A 22,200-nucleotide genomic window follows, 5' to 3' on the forward strand; every position below is an offset into this window, starting at 1 on the left:
ACAGGTCCAGACGAAGACCTCCAATTTGCTTTTTGGACAACTCGCAACAACAGATGTCTTCCTAATCCTGATGGTTCTATCACTTGGAGAAAGGAGTATCACACTATATTCCTTTCAGCATATCAAGAGTCTCCGAGCATTGAGATCCACAGTGGAAATTATTTGGTCATGACTCAAACACTGTGTTCACTCAATGAATTGACACCTGCAGAAGTTCCCTCATCTCTCCTCCATTATGAAACTGCAAACTAAAAATTCAATGATACTTATCTGGAAGAATGACGCCAAAATATCTGCTATCTTTTGACCCAGTATCACTTGACTGACAGAGATGCAGAAAGTAGTTCAGATGATCCAGAGTAACAATCACGTGCTCATACCAGCTGTCTCTTTTGTGTGGTGTATATTTACTTTTGTGTACTGTAATATAAAGTGTAATAGTGTTGTCTTCTTTTCCGGAGAGAGTAAAATTATTAAGTACTGTTTAGGTAAGTAGTAGTATTATAATTGATCTGTTGTAATAAATGCTAGTAGAAGACTTTGGTCTGTAACGAATATAATTGGTAGTAAACCAATTATATGTTTATACTGTTTGTGTAGGTAATCAGTAATGTAAGCGTTCCCTCCTTACGCCTATAAAAGGAAGGCTTTCCCCATTGTAAAGAACCAAGTTAGAAACCCAATCAGTGTTTGCAATAATATTTCAGTCTCTTGTGTTCTTATAATTTCTTGTTTTGTTCTCTCTACGATCCTAACCTACTTAGTGTTTGTACCCACTTCGTGTCTGTAAACTTACCCACATGATCAAGGGAGCAGTTTTGCTTAGTCATGGAGCAGTTCCACAACGTGGAAGTTATTTGCTCTACTGCTCGCGGAGGTTATTCAAAGGCACAACAAGAAAGAATAACTGCCATATTGGAGGGAGGATTCAAATTCAAATTGAAGAAGGCCTATTTAAGTACAAGTTAGTAGCAGTTTCAAGGGACACACAAACAACGCCAACATGCCTTTATCTTTTCTTTTTTAGGAGTAGTTATAACTTGTAATTGTTCACTCGATTATCTTAATCGATTGTTCTTCTATTTTGGAGATTGATAAAGTTCATTTTGTTATTCTTCTTCCATAATCCATCCACTTAATTGTTTGCTTCCAAAGAAGTCCTGAAAACGACAAGGAACCAAACTCCACTTTTCACATTTCCATTCCAGCAAATCACATATACCATTTCACCGTCGATTCCCCGTCGATTGGATAGAAACCAGAAAATTTGTAACAGCGGGCCTTGTTTGTATTGGGGTCTTAAAATTTCTAAGCAGAATCTCTCTGCAACTACACAATTGCGGACCAAGGATTTACCCCTCTTTCTCTCCCTCCCACTCTGATTTCTCCCTTAGTCTAATCTCACGCGTATCCCTCCCTCCACAGACAGTTGCGGACCCAAGATTTTCCAAACTATACATTCAGATTATTGGGTGTTCTAATATGTACCGTCGCTATTTAGCAACTAGGTGCGTGTGCCTTCCTCTGTGAGAGAGAGAGTAAGTGGGCAGTGGGTTTGCACAATGGAGATAGTAGAGAGGTGGAAGTTGCGCTGGCAAACGTGGGATCTCCGGGTTGTGATGCTCATTAGTCTCAGCCTACAAATCCTTTTGATATTCCTTGCACCTTTGAGAAAGCGAGTGTCAAAGGCTTGGATAACCATCCCCATATGGTGTGCGTACCTGCTTGCAGACGCAACAGCTAACTTTGCTGCGGGACTCATCTCCCATAGCCAGGGTCAAACCTCTGGCCCTTCCACTGATCCGACCCTTCTTGCATTCTGGGCTCCCTTTCTCTTGGTACACCTTGGGGGTCCCGACACCATTACAGCTTTTGCCCTCGAGGATAATGAGCTCTGGCTCAGGCATTTCCTGAGTCTTGGATTCCAATTCTGGGTCGTCGGTTATGCCTTCGTTCAATCATTTCCCAATCACAAGCTTTGGATCCCCACATTGCTCATATTTATTGCTGGAGTCATCAAGTACATTGAGCGAACACGTGCTCTTTATCTCGCTAGCTCTCGTATAATCAAAGACTCTTTTCTCACAGACCCTGATCCCGGGCCTAACTATGCCAAGTTCATGGATGAGTACGCTTCAAAGAAGGAAGCAAAACTTCCAACGGAGATAGAGATGATTCCTGAACCTAGTAGTAGGAGCAACAATACAGGAAATAACGAAGCCAAGGAAGAAGACCTGTCTTGTTTGGAGGTGGTACAAACTGCTCATAAGTACTATACCACTTTCAAAGGTCTGATTGCAGATTTGATCTTCAGCATCAGTCAGCGCAACGAGAGCCGAGATTATTTCCTCAACCGAACGGCAACAGATGCTTTCCATATTATTGAGGTAGAACTCAATTTTTTCTATGATATTCACTATACTAAGGCCAGGGTGGTGCAAGGTAGGTTTCTTGGATATCCTCTTCGGATAATTTCGTTTAGTTTGACTTGTGCAGCCCTTGTGCTCTTCCGTTTAATCGAAAAGAAGAAATTTTACGAGTTTGATATTGCAGTTTCCTACACGTTGCTTATTGGTGCTATTGCTCTCGATTTAATAGCTTTCTTAATGGTCCTTTACTCTGATTGGACTGTTGTGGCACTCACTAAGTCAAAACAACCCAATGGGTTTATTAAGATCCTGCAATGCTTGCTCAATGTTAATAGGGTAAGGTGGCCTAAAAACCATGGACAAAAGCCCAAATGGTTTTCCTCCAGGAAGATCATACATATTGTGCGCCTCAGGTGGTCTAAATCTCTCTCACAGTATAACTTGATAAATTATTGTCTGCACCCACGTATTGAATGGTGGGAGAAAACTATTGCTTTTTTTAGCCTAACCAACATGCTAGATGGGATGAACTATGTGAACCCTGTGGATTTCACCACTAAATTGAGAGATTTTATTTTCGATGAGCTGAAAAAGAAATCTAAGCAGGCAGACGACTTAGAAACGGCCAAGGAGATATTTTCCGCCAGAGGGGATTGGATTCTACGATATGAAAGTCGTGCCAACTTACTCTGTTGGATCAACGATGTCGAATTTGATGAGAGCATAATTTTGTGGCACATTGCCACTGAACTCTGCTACTACACAGATGTCGACGACAAAATTGATAACCGCGAGTTCTCTAAACACCTATCGGATTACTTGTTATACTTGCTAGTTATGCAGTCCACAATGTTGTCCAATATAGCAGGTATTGGGCAGATAAGGTTCAGAGATACTTGTGCTGAGGCCAAAAAATTCTTTCGTGGAAGGGATGTATTAGAGGAAGAGAAGGACACCTGTCAGAAAATTGTCACCTTTTGCAAATACTTCTGCTGCTTTTATAAATGCTGCTTCAGAGGGAAAAAGGAAAGGGATGAATTATTAAAGGAATATGCTTGCAGAAGTATCCTCAAGGTTAATACAGAAGTTGAACCTATTGCTGTTAAGGGAGACAGAAGCAAATCTGTGTTGTTCGATGCGTGCAGGCTGGCCAAAGAGCTGAGGAAATTAGAAAGACTTCAAAGGTGGAAGATAATAAGCAAAGTCTGGGTTGAATTGATGTCCTATGCAGCGTGTCATTGCAGAGCCCATACCCACATGGCACAACTCAGTAAAGGTGGACAACTCCTCACTTCAATATGGCTGTTGATGGTTCAACTTGGCTTAGGTGATCAATTCCGAATAAGAGAAGGGAATGCAAGGGCGAAACTGATCGTGAGCAAGTAGATTGATGAATTTGTTGGATCAATAAATTTGGAGATGTGTGCTTTTTAATTTTAATTTTTTCTTGTTTGAACATTCCGGTAGTACATGCCTAAGCGAGATACCTGTGTTTGAAATGTGGCATGCACTAATGGCCAATGGTCAATAGTACTACTAGTTGCAGAAACTTGTGCACATGTGTGATTAATTGTTCATTCGGTGTATTTCGGTTAAAATACGCAGTCTAGCTTCATGTTATTGTCAATTTTTTTTAAATTTTTATTGTAGATTTGTAGGTCATTCCCTTTTTTTTTTTTGTAGTCATTCCATTCTTAATAGTGTGGTTAGAATAAAAATACTTTTCATATGCTCATGCGTGTTCCTGTGGCAAGAGTTTGGCAAATATTGTTAGAAAATTTTGAAAAGCTCATCTCATTCACATGAACATGAACAATGATGAATAACCTAAGTTAAAGTATTAGAAGTGAGTTTTGTCCATATCCCGTCCTTTGTCATCTTTTGTTCTTAGTTTAGGTTCAATAATCTATTCAGGCCCAAGTGTGTCAGATATCTTCTTTGCATCATTGTGGAGTTTAAGGTATACTTAGGAAAGAATTGAAGGCATTATTTCATTGTTTGATCAAACCACATATAAGTCTCCTAAACATTTGTGTGGACACACCCCCTTGCGGTAAAGGCGTTGCCACACAGTGGATGGGTGTATTGTTTGATAATAGATAATAGAAATCCGTTGCGGCATGCATTTGTTTGATCGGAACACTGCTATAATAAAGCATAAAGATTATAATTATTTGTTGTGATTGTAAGCCTTCCATCAAATTTGTAAGATTATATTCTGAAGCACCAAAAAAAAGAGTGGAGCTCAAAGGATTTTTGTCGGTGGCTAGCCTTGTAGCGACTTTATTGTGAAAATTTTAGCAAGTTGGAGCCCCCAACGATCAATGATTACGAACATTTCCTGAGGGGAATGACTTCGGTGTCTCCGGTCATTTTGGGGACACCGTAACTTTTGGCATAACAAAACTATTATGAACATAACCAAAACCATTATAAGCATAACAGAACCATAGCAAAGCGTAACTTGTTTGTTATGCCTTGGTTGGGTTTGGTTATGCCTTGTTTGAGTTTTGTTATGCTTATAATAGGTTTTAGTTATGCTCATAATAATTAAATTATGCCAAACATTACGGTGTCCCCAAAATGACCGGGGACACCATAGCATCATCCTTTTCTGAGAGTTGAATATCTAGTCTATGTTGAACGGTAATAACTCTTTATACGTAATTCGTCAAAGAATGCCCATGAATCAAATTTTATTAGTGCTTGAGTGGTAGAATTTTAATGCATTACCATGTGCGGGTATAAGGTTTTTATGCATAAACATTATGGTATTAACAGAAAATGATTTGACATTATTTCCTTCGCAAGATAGTCCTGAGTTGATTTGCAGGAAGCCATGCGTGGTAGACTATAGGGTGAATCAATGACACTATCTCACAAGAAGTCATGGTAGTCAGTGGCAGAGTCAAGATTTTGTTTCTAGGGGCCGGTTTAATAGACATATTTTTTTTCCGGAATGTATACTTATTATATCATAAGATTTTTTCTTTCCAATACATTAAATTTGTACATTAAAATTATTCTAGCCTAATGCAGTTAAAGAATACTAATCATTTTATTTTTTTCATTTAAAAAAAAGGAAGATCCAACCGTTGAGGGAAAATGGGGGCATGGATGCCTCCAAATTGGACTGGCATCATAGCTGGATTTGTAGTTTTAAATTTGGACTGTCCAAAATATTTTTGAATGGTCCGAATGCAAAATGGACTGAACTGGTCCAAAACAAATGGATGAATCCGCACCCATCATTTAGGGGATGCACCCCATCTTTCTGTTCTTGCCCACACTTTTAATCGAGCGCAGTGGCCCTTTCCATAGCAACAATTGCATAATTGGTTCCATTCCAGAATAAATGGACACCATTTATACTTGCCTTACCTCTGAGGTTCAGAAAACCCTTTTACGGTGAAGACAGAATAGTACCCCAAAATAGAATAGGAAGTGCTCCAATAAATGTCTTTGGAAAATTCTAAAATCAGTTCAATGAGCTGACTATAGTATGTGTATAAATGTGTATTAAAGGATGTAAAAAGTGCAAAGAAATACATATTTTTCTTGTCTTTTAGTGTGTTTATTGTCAGCCAAGTGGATTGACAATAGCAAGACCGAATGTCTTTTCGTACCACCACCATGCTGTCATATACTGTATATAGAGACGAGCCAATTGGGCCCGTGGACGACAACTGAAACCAAAAGAAGACGTACTGTGGGCAGATTTTTCAGGGTATATGCCCTACACTATTAATTTCTCCTCAACCGCTCAAAATTTACGTTACGTCGTTACCCCCATTTCTCTCCCTCCCACTTTGATTTTACGGGACCTTGAAATTAATGATCATATATGTAGGTTAACTCGTGCGCATATCGACTAATCTCGAAAACCTACCTTGCACCTTCTTTAGATAGTCGTGAGCTGATTTACAGAAAGTCATGCGTGGTAGACTAGAAGGGTGAGGTCAACCACTCTAATCATCTCTATGGCAGCATTTAGGGGAGTATCCACCTCATCATCTCTTGTGAAATGGAACCCTTTATTTTAAATGGGACCAATTATAAGTGTTATTTCTTGCCGACACTTTTAACCTCATCTCTTGTGAGATGAGATCATTCATTTTAGAATGAAATCAATTATAAGTGTCACTTCTTGCCAACATTTTTAATTGGGTGCAGTAGCCCTTCCCATAACAATGACATAATTGATCCCATTCCATTTTACGCTAGCTGTAGACAGAACCACAAAATAGAAAGGAAGTACTCCAATAAATGTCTTTTCGTACCACCACCATGCTGTCATTTATAGAGCCAAGCCAATTGGGCCCGTGGACAACAACTGAAACCAATTACTAACGTACTGTGGGCAGATTTTTCAGCATACGGCCAACACATATAATTTCCCCTCAACCACTCAAAATTAGCCTTACTGTTGTTACACATTCCAAACAGGAAAGTGAAATTGCAAGACTGCAACTACATGAGGAAGGAGGGGCCCATGCATTGTTCGTTTTGAAATTTCAAAATTTTTATCCATAGTTTTCAATAAATTTTTTTTATTTATCTTTCAATTTATTATTTTCAAAAAATTCCTTCAAAATTCAAACCGAACAATTGCGGGCCTGGAATTTGCCCCCCTTTTTCTCCCTCTCACTCTGATTTCTCCCTCTATCTAATCTACCGCGTATCTCTCCTTCCACATACAGCTGCGGACCGAGGATTTACACTTTTTCTTATCCGCCCCAGGATATACACTTGACTGCACCCAGAACTTAGGCACAATTTAAAAGGAAAAAAAAAATCGAATTAGGCACAATTTTATTTTGACGAGTCAACCATATGCGTAGGTTAGCTTGTGCGCACATTGGGTAATCTCGAAACCTTGAAATTAATGACAAGGCATACCTTTAGCGGCCCCAAAATAGTTGATTTCACCAGATAAATTTCAAACCTAAAAACTTAGGAGGAAGTAAACTCCTTTCTTCCTCACTAAAATTTCTTTAATTTCACGTTCAAGCTAACCTATACATATGGTTGAAAGATTTAGTTTACCAAAACTCACCCTCAATGCTACGTGGAATAATATTGTAATTTGTTTGAAAGATTCCTTTCAATGATCGTGATTATCTGGAGAGCTATTGTATTTGTGGCTCCTTCACTTCTGAAAATGGATAATTGGTTCAAGAATTCTGTTTTCCAATTTCCTTGCATCGTATAAATTTTTGTGTTTTCTCTTCTTCCGGAGCAAATACAAGATTGCTTGCTTTCAGACAGCTAGCGAAGATGGAACCTAATTACCGAAACCTGCTATTTGCGCTCGTTTTCAACTTTTTCTCACAGTCGAACATATTTCTGAGAGTTGTCTGGTGTCTATGTTGGATAATACTAGTGGGGAAATGCTACGGTGTCCATCCGTCGTTTGGGAATACCGTAATTTTTGACATAACTGACCATTAAAAGTATAACCAAGACCAATGACGTGTATAACCAAAACCTTACAAAGGCATAACCCCCAAAATCCCCAAAAATTCTAGGGATTTAGGAGGTTATACATTTGTAAGGCAGTGTTATACATGTCACTGGTTTTTGTATGCTTGTAATGGTCGGTTATATCAAAAATTACGGTGTCCTAAAACGGCGGGTGGACACCGTAGCATCATCCCATACAAGTGTATCCCCAAATAACATAACTATTAGAAATCATAATATTAAATTATTTGAAGGCATAACACTTTTTCACAAATGGTATATTATTATTATTTTTATTATTATTATTATTATAATTATAATATTAGGCATAATATTTTTCAAAATGGCATAACATAACCACTTTAAGGCATAACACTTTTTATAAAATGACATAACATTTTGGATGATGCTATGATGTCTTTTAATTATCATGCCAAAACACTTTTTAAGGCATAACACTATTTGGTTATGTCTTGTTAAAGGATTGGTTATATATGTCATTGGTCTTTGTTATGCTTGTAATAGTGATGTTATGTCAAAAATTACGGTGTCCCTAAATGGAGGGTAGACACCGGTTATGTCTCGCAAATGTTAATGTTATGGCTTATCAATAAATAAATAAATGTATTAATGTTATGTTTTTGAGTGATATGTTATGCCATTTTTATATTAGCATAACACTTGTTATGCCATTTTTAAAAAGTGTTATGTCTTCCAGTAGTTATGTTATGCCTTTGAGTGATTATATCATGCCATTTTTAAAAAAAAATGTTATGACATAATATAATAATAATAAAAAATGTATGCCATTTTAAAAAATAATCCACATAATCGCATAACATGTTATGCCATTTTATGATTTGTTATACCGGTGTCCCCAGAAAAGGGGGAGACACCATAGGATATGTATATTTTGTTTTCACAATCTTGCTCATATTAAAGTGCAGCTGTAGGCGGCGGTTTTCTGAGCTTTCCAACTGCGACAATGAAGTCATCTTAATGCATATACGATGGCGATCTTGTGGTGGGAGTGGCGATCTTGTGGCAACTTAGTGTAGATCCGGTGGTGATCCTCCACCCACCCACCTCCATGAGTGGAGCTCTGGATTTGACATCGACACTGAGCAGCTTTTCTGATTTTTGTTTTATTTTATTGTTTTTCGTATTTCTTGACCGATAGTGTCCTTGTCTGTAATAGAATGTGCATCCTCTCGCTGAAGTTGTTCTACAAGTATAAAGTATTTTCAAGAAAAAAAATACTCTTATACTGTGATAAAATGTTAAACTATCCTGTACAATTAAGAGGAGGAGAAGTGACAGAAGTCCCACCGCTACGGTAATATTGACAAGGGGAGAAATTGGTGTCGCACACATTATCTCGCCAGATGAGATGATATTACACCCGTCCTAGAGGCATGAGGGGAGAGGTATTTGAGAGAAGGTAGTTTTTTTTTTGTTGATTTTCTGGTGTGCCAAAAAAATACACAACTGGGCAGGATTTGAAGTTTAGTCTCAGTGGGCAATCTTTATTAAACCACATCTCGGAGGGGAGTTCCCCTAGCAAAAAGTGCAAAAAAAAGAGAGTTTTGTCTTTATTTTTTTGTATTTGTTAATTTTGAGCTAAATTTTTGTAAATTATAATTCGTCTCGATGAGAGGAATTGAAAAATCTAATTTTTTTTATTTTTATCCAAATATTCTGAAAAATATCCATTCTTAAGATAAAAAGTGGGGAAATTTAATTAGCCATCCTTTTTACCATACTTATTTATGTGCTCATCCTAATGTGTTTAAATACTTATCTTTCCATCCTCAAATTCAATTAAATCCTAAACTACCATTTCTTTCTCCTAATTTTTCAAATCTCTCTCTCTCTCTCTCTCTCTCTCTCTCTCTCTCTCTCTCTCTCAATCTTTTCTAATTATCTCAATTCTCTCTCTTCTTTCAAACATTTCTCTCACCTAATCTCTTAAATTTTTTCTCTCATATTTTCATTCCCCTAAAATCTAAAAAGAAAACACGATTCTTACAAAAATGAATGTGTAAGCCGAACAATATGGCAAAACATTATCAATTCACAAAACATGACAAAAACCTGATCGAGGTAGATAAACAAAACAAGATCAATTAAAAAACATGACAAAATCGAAAAACATGACAAATTTCGAGAAATGTAGATTTCGATCGAGATAGATGAACAAAATATGATCAAATAAAAAACATGACAAGTTCTGAAAAGTGTAGGTTTCAATCAAGGTAGATGAACAAAACATCGTCAATTTACAAACATGACAAAAATCGAAAAACATAATACCTAGAACTGATATTCCGACAACGGAATCCGGTAACAGCGGCGATTAAGAGGACGGAAGCGATGTGACTCAACCTTAGAACCTCGACCATTCATGACTGTTTTGATGTCGATCAAACTCAAACAAACAAGATAAATTTGGAACCACCGAGAGTAGATTGGAGTGGTCGCTCTTCCCTTTCGATCTCAAGCCGATGTCCTCTCTTTTGAAAGCCATTACTCTTTTGCCATCTTCGAAATTGATTATTCAAATTAATATCACTCTTCGAAAGGCATCTTTGTGTTCAATCGGCTCTTCGGAAGCCATCTTGCCTCGACGACGTCGACTGATGTTTGAAGACCAAAGATCGACGGACTATCCGATGAAATCTTACATTTGTTGGGTTTGTGATAGGTGGGTTTGATGTGGAGACTGAAGGTTTTTTTGTGATTGGAGGACTTTGGTTCTCATGTAGAGAATAGGCAGCCCCAACAAATTAGGTGGGGTTGAACAAGGATTAGTTCTGGGTTTAAAGGCGCTAGGGAGATAATGGTGGTGAGGGGAATGTGACTGGTGGATTGAAGGTGGATCGGTGGATTCGAAGGAGGGAGATAAAGATGATTAGAGTTAAATGGAAACCCTTAATCCCTTTGATTGTGGAGGACTTGTAACCGTCCCTGAAAATATGGGAAAAATCAAAATATTCTATACACACTATCTATATTAATATATATAATAACTAGGGGTATAATGGGCAACAATAAATTTAGAGGACGGCAACATAAGTATTTAAAACCTCTAGGATTGACACCTAAATAAATCTAGTAAAGAGGATGTCTATTTAATTTCTTCTAACTTCTAAAAAGTGCCACTTTTTTCATTTTTTTTCTTAAAAGTGGATATTTTTTAAAAATATTTGGCCAAATTTTTTTTTTTTTTACTTATTTAATGCAAAAAAATTTGACGCAAATATAACTAATATAAATATTTTTAATAAGAACAAAACTTCAAAAAGTCAAGCGGAACTCCTCAACCTCAATGAGTCGTCACTTACCTCTGAGCTTTAGAAAACCATTCACACCCAAATTCAAACACATACATCTCCAACACCAAGCAGGAGGGTTGCGCCTTAACCTTCTGCTTGATTTTCTCCTCAAATCTTCAAGTCTCTCTCTTTCAAAGAGCATGGCCAGTACTAGCAGTGAAGCCCCTCCCTCATCACCTCGTGAGACTCCAACCATCACCAATTCTACCGAATCCAAACCGCTTGAGAACGCAGATCCTAAAGGCAAAAAACCGCTTGAGAACAACCACTACAATGCAGCTTCCAGCAGTGAAATTACCAAAGAAGATGACACCCACGGTGGAGCTCTTTCCCTCTCTTCTGAAATGATCCATAAGAATCTCCTCTTCTTGGATTCGGCTCAACTCTCTCTTTCAAAGAGCATGGGCGTCAGTACTAGCAGTGAAGCCCCTCCCTCATCACCTACTAAAACTCCAATCATCAACAAATCTTCTACCAAAACCAAATCCAAGTACCGATCAATACTGTCTTGGTTAGCCAAGTTTTTTGTCACCAAACCCAAACCGCTTGAGAACAACCCCCACAATGCAGCTTCCAGCAGCAGAATCACCAACGAAGATGACAACCACGGTGGAGCTCTTTCCCTCTCTTCTGAAATGATCTCTAATGATCTCCTCCGTGTGAATTCGGACTTGAAGAAGTACATCGACCGTATGGAAGCGCAAATCAACGAGGCCAGTAAGCAATTCGAGGAGCTACGACTAAAATCATCGAGTAGTGAGACAGATCACTTTGACGAAGTACGAAAGGCCATGACGAAGCTTAAAGGCCAGATCCCTTGGGACCGTTCTTCCTATTCTAAACCACAACATAGGGAGTGGCCTAATATAAACAAAGCCAAAGAGGGAATGAGGCACTTCTTCTACTTGGAGCCAGAGGACGAGGAGCCAGAGGACGAGGAGACCGGTGACATGGAGGAAGCTTTCTGTGCCCTCTCCGAGCCATTGCGTTGTTGTTTGTTATGTTTCTTCAGGTTCCCACCTGAGGAATTTGTAAAGAGAACGACGATGATTTACTTGTGGATATGCCAGGGATTTATTTCAGAGCCAGATGATGGCAAAAAGATCTTTGATGAGCTTATTGCAAAGAACTTCATCAAGCGTTGCTCCTCGGTGCCAAATAGTTGCATGATGATCCTTTCAGTTCGTTCTTCTTTATGCAAAGAAGCTAAAGCTCATGGATTTACTTCAATTGGAGCTCTTCATCAGAATATTGAAAACGTTTGTGTTTGTCTAGCTGGGAACTCATGTCTGATCAACATTGGTAAGGCCATTATTAATAATAACGAGCATAAAATATTTGAGAATGTGGAGAATATCCAAAGTCTTCATCTCGGAAGGTGGCAAAGCTTAGCTAATCACCACATTGAACTAGAAGACATCAAAATTCTCTCCAAGAAATCTAACATTCTCGATGAATTGAAGGATCTAAAGAGCTTAACGTTTCTTAGCCTTCGAGGAATTTCGATGATCATGGAGCTCCCCGCAACCATTTTAGAGCTCAAGAAGTTGGCGATCTTAGATCTCCGAGCATGTCATAATCTTGAGGCAATTCCTGAGGATATCGGTTTGCTCGATAATCTGACACACTTGGACATGTCCGAGTGTTACTTTTTGGAGCACATGCCCAAGAGTCTTGCTCAACTATCAAACCTCGAAGTTCTTAAGGGATTCTTCATTGGACATGTCAAGAACAAAAAACAATCGTGTACGCTTCACGATTTGTCAAAACGGCGGAAGTTGAGAAAACTTAACATCTACACGAGTGTGAAAGAGTTTCCTACAATGTCGGACCTTGATGATTTACAAGAATTTGAAGGCCTACTAAAGTTGACAATATCATGGGGAGGATGCTCTTTACAAGTTGATCATCAAACACAAACAAAAATTGAAGAAGATAACCCACGTCTTGAACAAACAAGAAGAAAACTACAGGAAAAAATTGACGGCAGAACTGCAGCATTAAAGCGCTTAGCTTCTAAAATTGACGGCAGAACTGCAGCATTAAAGCTTGTAGCTTCTCGAGCAGAAGGGCTTCAGACACTTCATCTCAGACTGCAGAAACTAGACCTTCAAGGATTCCCTATGAAGAATCTACCCCATTGGCTGCGGCCTGCCAATCTGAAGGAACTAAAGAAGCTCTACATTAGAGGAGGGAACTTATGTGATCTGGGGCAATTACCGGAACTCCCAGGGGAGCAATGGAAAGTGGAGATATTACGTTTGAAGTACTTGAGTGAATTAGAGATAGATGGGAACAAACTGAGGTCATTATTTCCTGAATTAATTTACTTGCACCAACTAAAATGCCCCAAGCTTACTTTCTTCCCAGTTAATGAGAGTGGTGTACGTGGTGTGTGGATGGACAAAGAGGCCATTGATACTCGTTTTTGGCTGCAGAAATTCTTCAAAAGCCATGGCGTCAGCTTAAGTTCTTTGTTGGGCTATGGTCCAAACTTAGCTCAGGATAGATTCTAATGTTTGTCCAGTAGATTAAAGTACAGCTTTAGTTAGTTAGGTTTTCGTGTGGTAATATTTTAATGAAATGCAAAACGTTTCATACATGATTTTGTAACTCCCAAATATTTGTAACCCCAGATTTGATTCCAATTTTTCATTTTTGAATTTCCATTAAACCTCTCAATTATATCAGATTTTTAACATGTGAGTTATGGAGTTATAATGGGCGTATGTAACGTTAGAATTCTCTCGTTATCTACTATATATTACTCCCTCCGTCCCTTTTTAAGTGTCTTGCTTCGTAACTCCAACTTATTAAAAAGGCATCATCATTACACCTTTCACATCAACTTTTTCCTCCACTTTCCCTACTTACCCATTATCATTACACTTTTACTCACTAACTTTTCAAAATAAAATCTACTTTTAGGGACAAAATAGACAATATACCAACTTTTACCCCCTAACTTTACAAAATGAACACTTATTAAGGGACAGCCCAAAATGAAATACTGGACAAAAAAAAAGGGACGAAGAGAGTACTACAGATTAGGGGGGTTGCTCTAGCATTTCAAGAGTGCAAGTTTGTGAACTTCCCAAGTAATCTTTTTGGTTTCTCTTGTTCTCTTTTATGTTATATTCTCATCTTATATTGTGTGAGCAAAAGGAAGGTGTTGGGAGAAGCACTTCAATAGTGGTGCTGCCGGAGTGAGATTACAGTTTTTTATTGGGCTCTTATATCGTAGAGGTGACCGTATGAATATCTTTTGTGCTAATCATTGAATAGGGCCTGGTAGCTTATTGATTGTCGCCCCAAAATTATATTTACAAAATTAGGAATTAACTATTAATCTGAAAAATAGCGGTTAAGTCCAAAACAGTGAGAAATAAATGGCTAAGGTCGAGATGACTCTGCCCCTGAAAGGCATGCTAAAATGGACCCAATACAGCTGGAAACCAAATAAAGTTAAAGGTTAGGCCCTTCATTATTGATGTTCATTCTTTGGCCAACATTGATACATATGTGGTGGGATACTGGGATGTGACAAAAGACAAGGTTGGACAAAATTTTCTCACTAGAGAATTCCATAACTTAATCAATGGGATCGTATTCTACTATCACAAAGTCTTGGTCATCGATTTTTTATTTCTTTCTTTTCACGGGGTACACAAATATATATATATGTACACACACTTATTTTCAAATGAAGAGATCCTTATTTTAATTAAAATAAGGACCTCTCTATTTCTCCCATTTTCCGTTCGAATTTCGATGATCCGAGCCACTCTATGTGTTCAGAACGTGATTTTAAGAGTACCTGTGAAGAATCAGCAAAAAAAAATAACCGGGAAGGGCTTCATCCGAGCAGTTTTTATTTGAACCGTTCGATAAAAAACAAACAAAAACTGTTCGGATGAAGCCTTTCCGGCCATTTTTTTTGGCTGATTTCTCGTGTGTACCCTTAAAATCACGTTCTGAACACATTGAGCGGCTTGGATTATCGAAATTCTATCGGGAAAGGGAGGTCCTTATTTTATTAAGTTAAGGTAATCCTTAGGAAAAAGGGACTCTATATATATATAGTCATTTTCAAATGAAGATATTCTTATTTTAGTTAAAATAAGGACCTCTCATTTTCTTCCATTTCTCGTTCGAATTTCGATGATCTAAACCGCTCAATGTGTTTAGAACGCAATTTTAAGAGTGCTCGTCAGGAATCAGCAAAAAAAATGACCGGAAAGGGCTTCATCGATTTGAACTGTTCGATAAAAAACAAACAAAAACTGCTCGGATGAAGCCTTTCCGGTCTCTTTTTTTTTTTTTTTGATTTCTCGCGGGTACCCTTAAAATCACGTTCTGAACACATTGAGCAGCTTGGATCATCGAAATTCTATCGGGAAAGGGAGATCCTTATTTTATTAAGTTAAGGTGGTTCTTAGGAGAATGGATCTCTCTCTCTCTCTCTCTATATATATATATATATATATATATATATATATATATTTATTTATTTATTTATTTATTTATTTATTTGATACATAAAGATGCATTAATATTTAAGAGTTTACAGTTTAGGGTAAACAACCCTAATCAAATCGCATAGAAAACATTAGCAATATAACTAGGAATGTTGTGCTGAACATAAAAATCAGGCGGATCATTTGTCAATGCATCTGCATTTTGATTTGCTTCCCGATAAATGTGTTTAATAGATACCGCCTCAAATTCCTCCATAAGGGACCTGCAATCGAGTATAATATTATCAAGTGGGTGGTGTAACAAACTATTATCATTAATCGATTGAAGAATCCCCAATACATCTGTTTCTATCTCCAGTTTTCTCACTCTCTCCTCCTTTGCAATAATTAAATCGTCACGCAAAGCACATAATTCAGCCATAAGCTAGAGGTTGCCAAAATGTTCCTGTGGAAGCCTCGTAGCCATCTGCCATGCTGATCACGGAGTAAACCTCCTGTTGAGGCCTTCCCCGTACTAAGCTCTAAAGCACCATCAATGTTGAGATTCACAAAAGAGTCCCGTGGAGGTGTCCAGCCGATGAGAATGTCGCTCTTGTGGTTGCTACCCTGTTGAGGCACAATGAAAAACCACTCCAAAGCTTTGTTCCTGATGTTCTTGTCAATAGTGGTTGGGCCCGGTAAACTTGAGTTGGAATTATGTTCAAAGAGACGTTGGTTACGGTAAATCCAAATGTGTCACATGGCGAAGAGAAAGATGATATTTGAAAATCCTAACTCGCCTAGGTAGATAGATTTGCTATATTTTATCTCTTCAATTAATCAACCCACCAACAGAAAAGTAAATCAATCTCACTAACGGAAAGCAAACAAATAATGAACACCAAGATATACGTGGAAAATTCTAAATGGGTAAAAATTACGGAAAGAAATCAAAACACTATACTCAATGTGCGGTTACAAGTAATCTTATCTTACGATTCTGAATCCTCACAATCGCTCTATGACCTACTTGCCGAATCCCCGTTCACCAAATCCAGCGTTTAATTGCCGCCACCTTGAATTCTCAAGCCTTCCGAATATTCTTCCAGAAATTCACCGAAAGCAACTCTGAATATTTTGAGACAAAGTTATGAATACCTCTTGGAGTTAGATTGAAGCTTCCTTGTTTCCATGATTGAATACTCTAAGATTCAACCTTAAATCCTTCTCAGTTTATAATAGTTGTTGACGTGAGCCAACTGTTAGCAAGAGTGAGTTAAAGAGTTAGTGAATATTCACTAATGTTAAGAAGGGATTAGTGAATATTCACTAATATCAATATTCATGGGATTTTCACTGATATAGCACATGTGCTTATGGTATATATTTGACTGTAATTAAGGGGCATAATATTAGGCATGATTAGTGCCCTCATTACTTGTAAATCCTCCATAGAATCCTTCTTGGAATGTGTATTTATACCACTACTGTGGTCCTTATTCAATATTAGAAAATTATGTTATTTGATATGGTATCAGAGCCTCCTTCAATCTTCTCTTCTTTACCCTAGGAATTGTAGTTATTGTTTTAAGATCCGTGGGAGAAAACGTTGGGGTTTTATTTTAGGTACTAAGTCTGCTCCAAAGGACATTCAGTCAGAGGAATATGGGAGGATAAAAACTGCTTGGTCAAATCTTGGCTTTTTGATGCAATGACAAAGGACATCTGATCTCTCTTTCTTCGATTGGCTACAACAAAGGACATATGGGAGGTGCTCAAATAGACATATTCCGTCAGAAAAGATGCATCAAAAGCCTATAAGTTACATTGCGAGGTAATCTCTGTTCACCAAAATGGAGGTTCTGTTATTTCTTTTTTCGGAAAACTACAAAAATTATGGCAGGAGTTTGATGATATTGAGCCCTGTACCATGGAATGTACCCGGGATATCGAGCAATATACTACAATGGTTACCTCCCAACGGTTATATATTTTTCTGGCTGGTCTCGATTCTCATTTGGATGGGGTTCGTGGTCGGATTCTTGCTACTGCACCTCTTGCTCATTTGGATGGGGTTCGTGGTAGGATTCTTACTACTGCACCTCTTCCAAATTTCTAGGATACATATGCCATTTCTTGCGTTGAGGCAAATCATCAGGATGCTATGCTCAATGTAACACCAAGTGATGGGTTTGTTATGTCTGTTCAAAAATCTGTCTCATGTGACTCAAAAAAAGGTGTTCATAAGTGTACTCACTGTAATGGTGATAATCATGTTATAGAGACCTACTGCTTGCAACCTTAAAGTGTGCCGAAATAAGAATGCCCCAAGTGTAGAGGTAGGTCAGTTGAAAGCATAATACCCAGAAGTCTGGGGTCGAATCCAAAGAGAGCGCGGCCATAGCTTGATTGGAAGTTTGTTTTGTGAAGGGTTTTAGCGTTAGAACCGCCAACCAATGTTTGGCGTTGAGACGGCCAACTCTTGAGAGAGGTTTAGTTAATGGCTACTTAACCTAACTACGACTTTTTAACTAGAGATTTAAACTAAAGGCTAGGCTTAGGGATAATCAACACCCATAACACAAAGCAAACTTGTTCTTCTCTTCTTATCATGATTGTTAAGCATGTCTAGGATCTTTGAGACATTTTGACAAACACTTTGAAAGACATAGCTCCAAGCATCATATGTAGCAAGTAGTCTAACCCTTGCCTACACATGATCAAAGAGGTTAACACCTCTAAATTTTGGTACATAAAACTAACCCAATCACATGCTTAAGCTAGAAAATGGAGATTTATGCGAGAAGAACACGAAATACACTTGGTTACAGGATGCTAACTATCCCACAACCTAGCCTTACTACATTACTCACACATATCAAAAGAGGACATGAAATGAACAAGGGGAAATGAAGAGAGATATGAAAAGATTACCAAAAACGGAAATGAAAGCTGGATTAATAAAGATGTCAAGAGTACTTACAACTTTAATGAAGCTCAACCACCTCAAACCCCAACAATCAATGCTCTATTGAAGAGAGATTGAGGGCGTGTTTGATAACCCTCTTGGAGGGAGGGATTGGGATTGAGAAGGTGATAGGATTGTTAATTCTTTGTTTGGTTGGCATTTGTGGATGGGGATTAGTTATCCCATGGGATTGTTAATCCCCCAAAATGGGGGTATTAGCAATACCATGGGGGGGGGGGGGGTGGTGTTACTACGAATCCCATCCCCATGGGATTGAGCAAGACTAGTTTAAAAACCCATCTCAATCCCAATCCCAATCCTAATCTTAGCCAAGACAAACATGTTATTTACAATCTCACATCATTCTCAATTCCAATCTCAATCTTAATCCTGTGCAAAACAAACATGAATAAATGATTCATCCCCTCATTAATAATCCCACCTCATTCTTAATCCCAATCCTAATCCCACCTCATTACGAATCCCTCCAAAACGAAATCTGCAATCAAACACCGCCTGAGAGTTGAAGAAGAGAGGGAGGTGTAGAGATAAAGAGCTAGGTCTTAAAAGTTAAGATAACCTAAAAAACGTGCAAAGGGGAGTATTTATACTACCCCTTTTTAGTTACAAAAGAAAAAGAAAAGATAAATCTGCAGAAACTGAGAATCTCTATAGGTAGGAAATGACCACCTACCGGTAGGAAGTCTTCGATGCAAAATAGTGTCACTTTTGGTCTGGATTTGTACCGGTAGGAACTCTTTGATGCAATTTGGTGGCCCGACTGATCTCAGTAATTGTACCGGTAGGTTCATTTTCCTATCGGTAGAATTCTGGACTGGGCTCATTTGCCCATAGCCTTCACTTTAGGCCTTGCTCGTGCTTCCCGGGACTTCTACAGTGCTCCACTAAGCTTAGACATCGCTCTGTTTGGACTTCTTGAGTTTCCGATCAATTTAGAGCGCGTCAATGGCGTCAAGTACGCCTTATTCTCAAAGAAAACTTGTAAACACCAAAAACCGCACCTTTCGCACAATATCATTCAAAAATCATAGAGTTATGGGCGTGAGCGTGGCAAAAATAAGAGAGATAAGCCCCATTATTTATACTATCATGGGCTTATCACCTGCTTTAAGTTACATGGTTATCTTGAATGGCATCCAAAGGGTAAGACATCTTCTCTAGTGGCTCCTAACCCCAAGGCTAAAAGTTCAACTTCTAAAAGCAACTTAGCCACTACCTCCGGATTTGTTGCCAAAAAGGTATTTTTAATTCTATTCAGAGTCTTCCTTTATTTACTGAAAATAGTGCTTAGATAATTGACTCAGGTGCTATTGATAATATGACTTGTGATCGCTACTTATTTAGTAATTTATCCTCTAGCTGTTCAAAATCAGTTATTATTAATGCCAATGGTGTCTCTTCTCCAGTTTTCGGCATTGGTATTGTGTCTTTGTCACATTCTTTATCTTTAATTGATACTTTATTTGTCCCATCACTAAACTGTAACCTTATGTCTATTAGTAAGTTAATCAAGTCTCAGATAATTGTGTTGCCACATTTTTTTGTACTCACTGTGTTTTTCAGAACATCCATACCAATGAGAGGATTGGCAGTGATAAAGAAAGAGGAGGTTTGTACTATCTGGATGACGGATTCCAACGATTAGATGGTGCACTGGTTCATGCTATGGGCGACACCATGTTGGAAAATAAGAGAAAGATTTGGCTGTGACATAGACGACTAGATCATCCCTCATTTGGTTATCTAAGATGACTGTTTCCATCTTTGTTTAATGGTTGTCATCTTTCGGAGTTTGCTTGTGAAACTTGTGTAATGGTTAAAAGCCATCGTACTATTTTTTATTCACATGATAATAAAGCTGAAGCTCCTTTTGCCTTAGTTCATTCGGATGTTTGGGGTCCAGCTCCTCTTTCTACACATAATGGGATGAAGTGGTTCATTACAATTATTGATGATTGTACCAAAATAACCTGGATTTATTTAATGAGATGAAAGAGTGATGTATGTGTCTTGTTTTTCTCCTTCCATCAGATGGTACTCACCCAATTTGGTGTGTCTATTAAAGCTCTTCGTTCCGACAATAGGGGTGAATATGTGAAAAGAGAATTGACTGAATTTATGACTTCAGTTGGTAACCTTCATCAGACATCTTGTACTACTACTCCTCAACAAAATGGAGTTGCAAAACGCATAAATCGCCACTTTTTGGAGGTCGCTCGATCTATTACTTGGCAATCATGTTCCCTCCCACTTGTGGGGTGAAGCCTTGAATTCTGCCGTCTACTCAATTAATAGAACACTTTCTGGTGTTCTACATTTTTGGAGGCCTTTGGATGTGTTATCTGATCAGTGCACGCTTCCTTTCGTTGTTTAGTTGGAGCCTTGTATTTTTGGTGGTGTGGTGTATGTACATTTACACACCTATCAACGTAACAAGCTTGATCCATGGGCATTAAAATGTGTCTTTGTTGGCTATGGATCTTCTCAAAAGGGCTACAAGGGTTACCATCTCCCTACCAAGAAGTTTTATGTTTCCATGGATGTCACATTCCATGAACAAACATCGTACTACTCAAAACATATCACTGATTCTTCACTTCAGGGGGAGACTAGGGAAGAAGTACATAATCGTGATGATATGGGGTTCTTTGAAATGTTTCAAATCTCTGATACATCTTCCACTGATTGTGAAAGCCCGACACCCTCCAATGAAAATCCAGTTGACTCAGTTGATTTTGAAGATCCGGTCCATGATAGTACATTATCTCCTACAATAGAATCATTAACCCAATCTTCTCCGAATGACTCCGTAGAGATATCACCTGACCATAATTCTGAACCATCTCAATATCATCTTCCACCTCGGTCTAATCGTGGTCAACCACCATCTAGATATGTCCAAGATACCAAAGCTAAAATTAAGTCTTTTCCAATGCTATCATCTCTTCTGCCATAGATTTGTTCCATCTAGAATCTGTGAAAGCTTCCTGCAATTTACTAGGAATAGGCATAGAGGATAATTCAAGTACATACGATATATATGACTTTGACAACCTATGGGAGGATACATGGCTAGTTATATATGGGAGTATTGAGAGATTCAAAGCTTAGCTAGTTGCAAAAGGATACACAATCTAATGGTGAGGATTATCAAGAAACATTTGCGCCAGTTGCTAAACCTAATACTGTGAGAGTACTTTTATCTTTAGCAGCTAATCAGAATACTTTTACTCAAGCATTATGAGAAATAATCATTTTTTAGCGTCAAAATGTCTTCTTCTTTTTTGTTGCTAAAAAATGGTTATTTCTCAAAATACTTAGGTAAAATTAAAAACAATTTACTTTTTCGATTCCTTTCGTTAAGACGAATCAATAACTTACAAAAGTTTGGCGCAAAACTAACAAATGCAAAAAAATTCAAATAAGGACAAAATTTTCAAATTTAAGTTAAGTTCAAGAGAACGCAGCCTCAGAGACAAAAGCCCGAGGCAGAATCCCCACCCCCCAAGTCCCCATCCTATTGACTGGAACTATACCCTGTTTGTCTAAATAATTCATTTGGATTAATTTTTGTCCATATTCAATCT

General features: G+C 38.1%; 1 protein-coding gene across 2 annotated transcripts; it reads left to right on the forward strand.

The window, feature by feature from the left end:
- The first annotated feature begins 1,307 nt into the window (after positions 1–1,307).
- LOC131319034 (uncharacterized) lies at positions 1,308–3,989 on the forward strand. 2 transcript variants are annotated; one of them, XM_058349135.1, is made up of 2 exons: positions 1,308–2,387; positions 2,976–3,989. In XM_058349135.1, the coding sequence occupies exons 1-2, from the start codon at positions 1,563–1,565 to the stop codon at positions 3,753–3,755; spliced, it is 1,605 nt and encodes a 534-aa protein (XP_058205118.1). In that variant the 5' UTR covers positions 1,308–1,562; the 3' UTR covers positions 3,756–3,989. The 2 variants fall into 2 exon arrangements, with proteins under 2 accessions (XP_058205118.1, XP_058205117.1); XM_058349134.1 differs by having other exon boundaries at positions 1,308–2,187; positions 2,233–3,989.
- Positions 3,990–22,200: the final 18,211 nt, after the last annotated feature.

This window comes from Rhododendron vialii, chromosome 3a (assembly GCF_030253575.1).
Source record: "Rhododendron vialii isolate Sample 1 chromosome 3a, ASM3025357v1".
In the NCBI taxonomy this organism is placed as follows: Eukaryota; Viridiplantae; Streptophyta; class Magnoliopsida; order Ericales; family Ericaceae; genus Rhododendron; species Rhododendron vialii.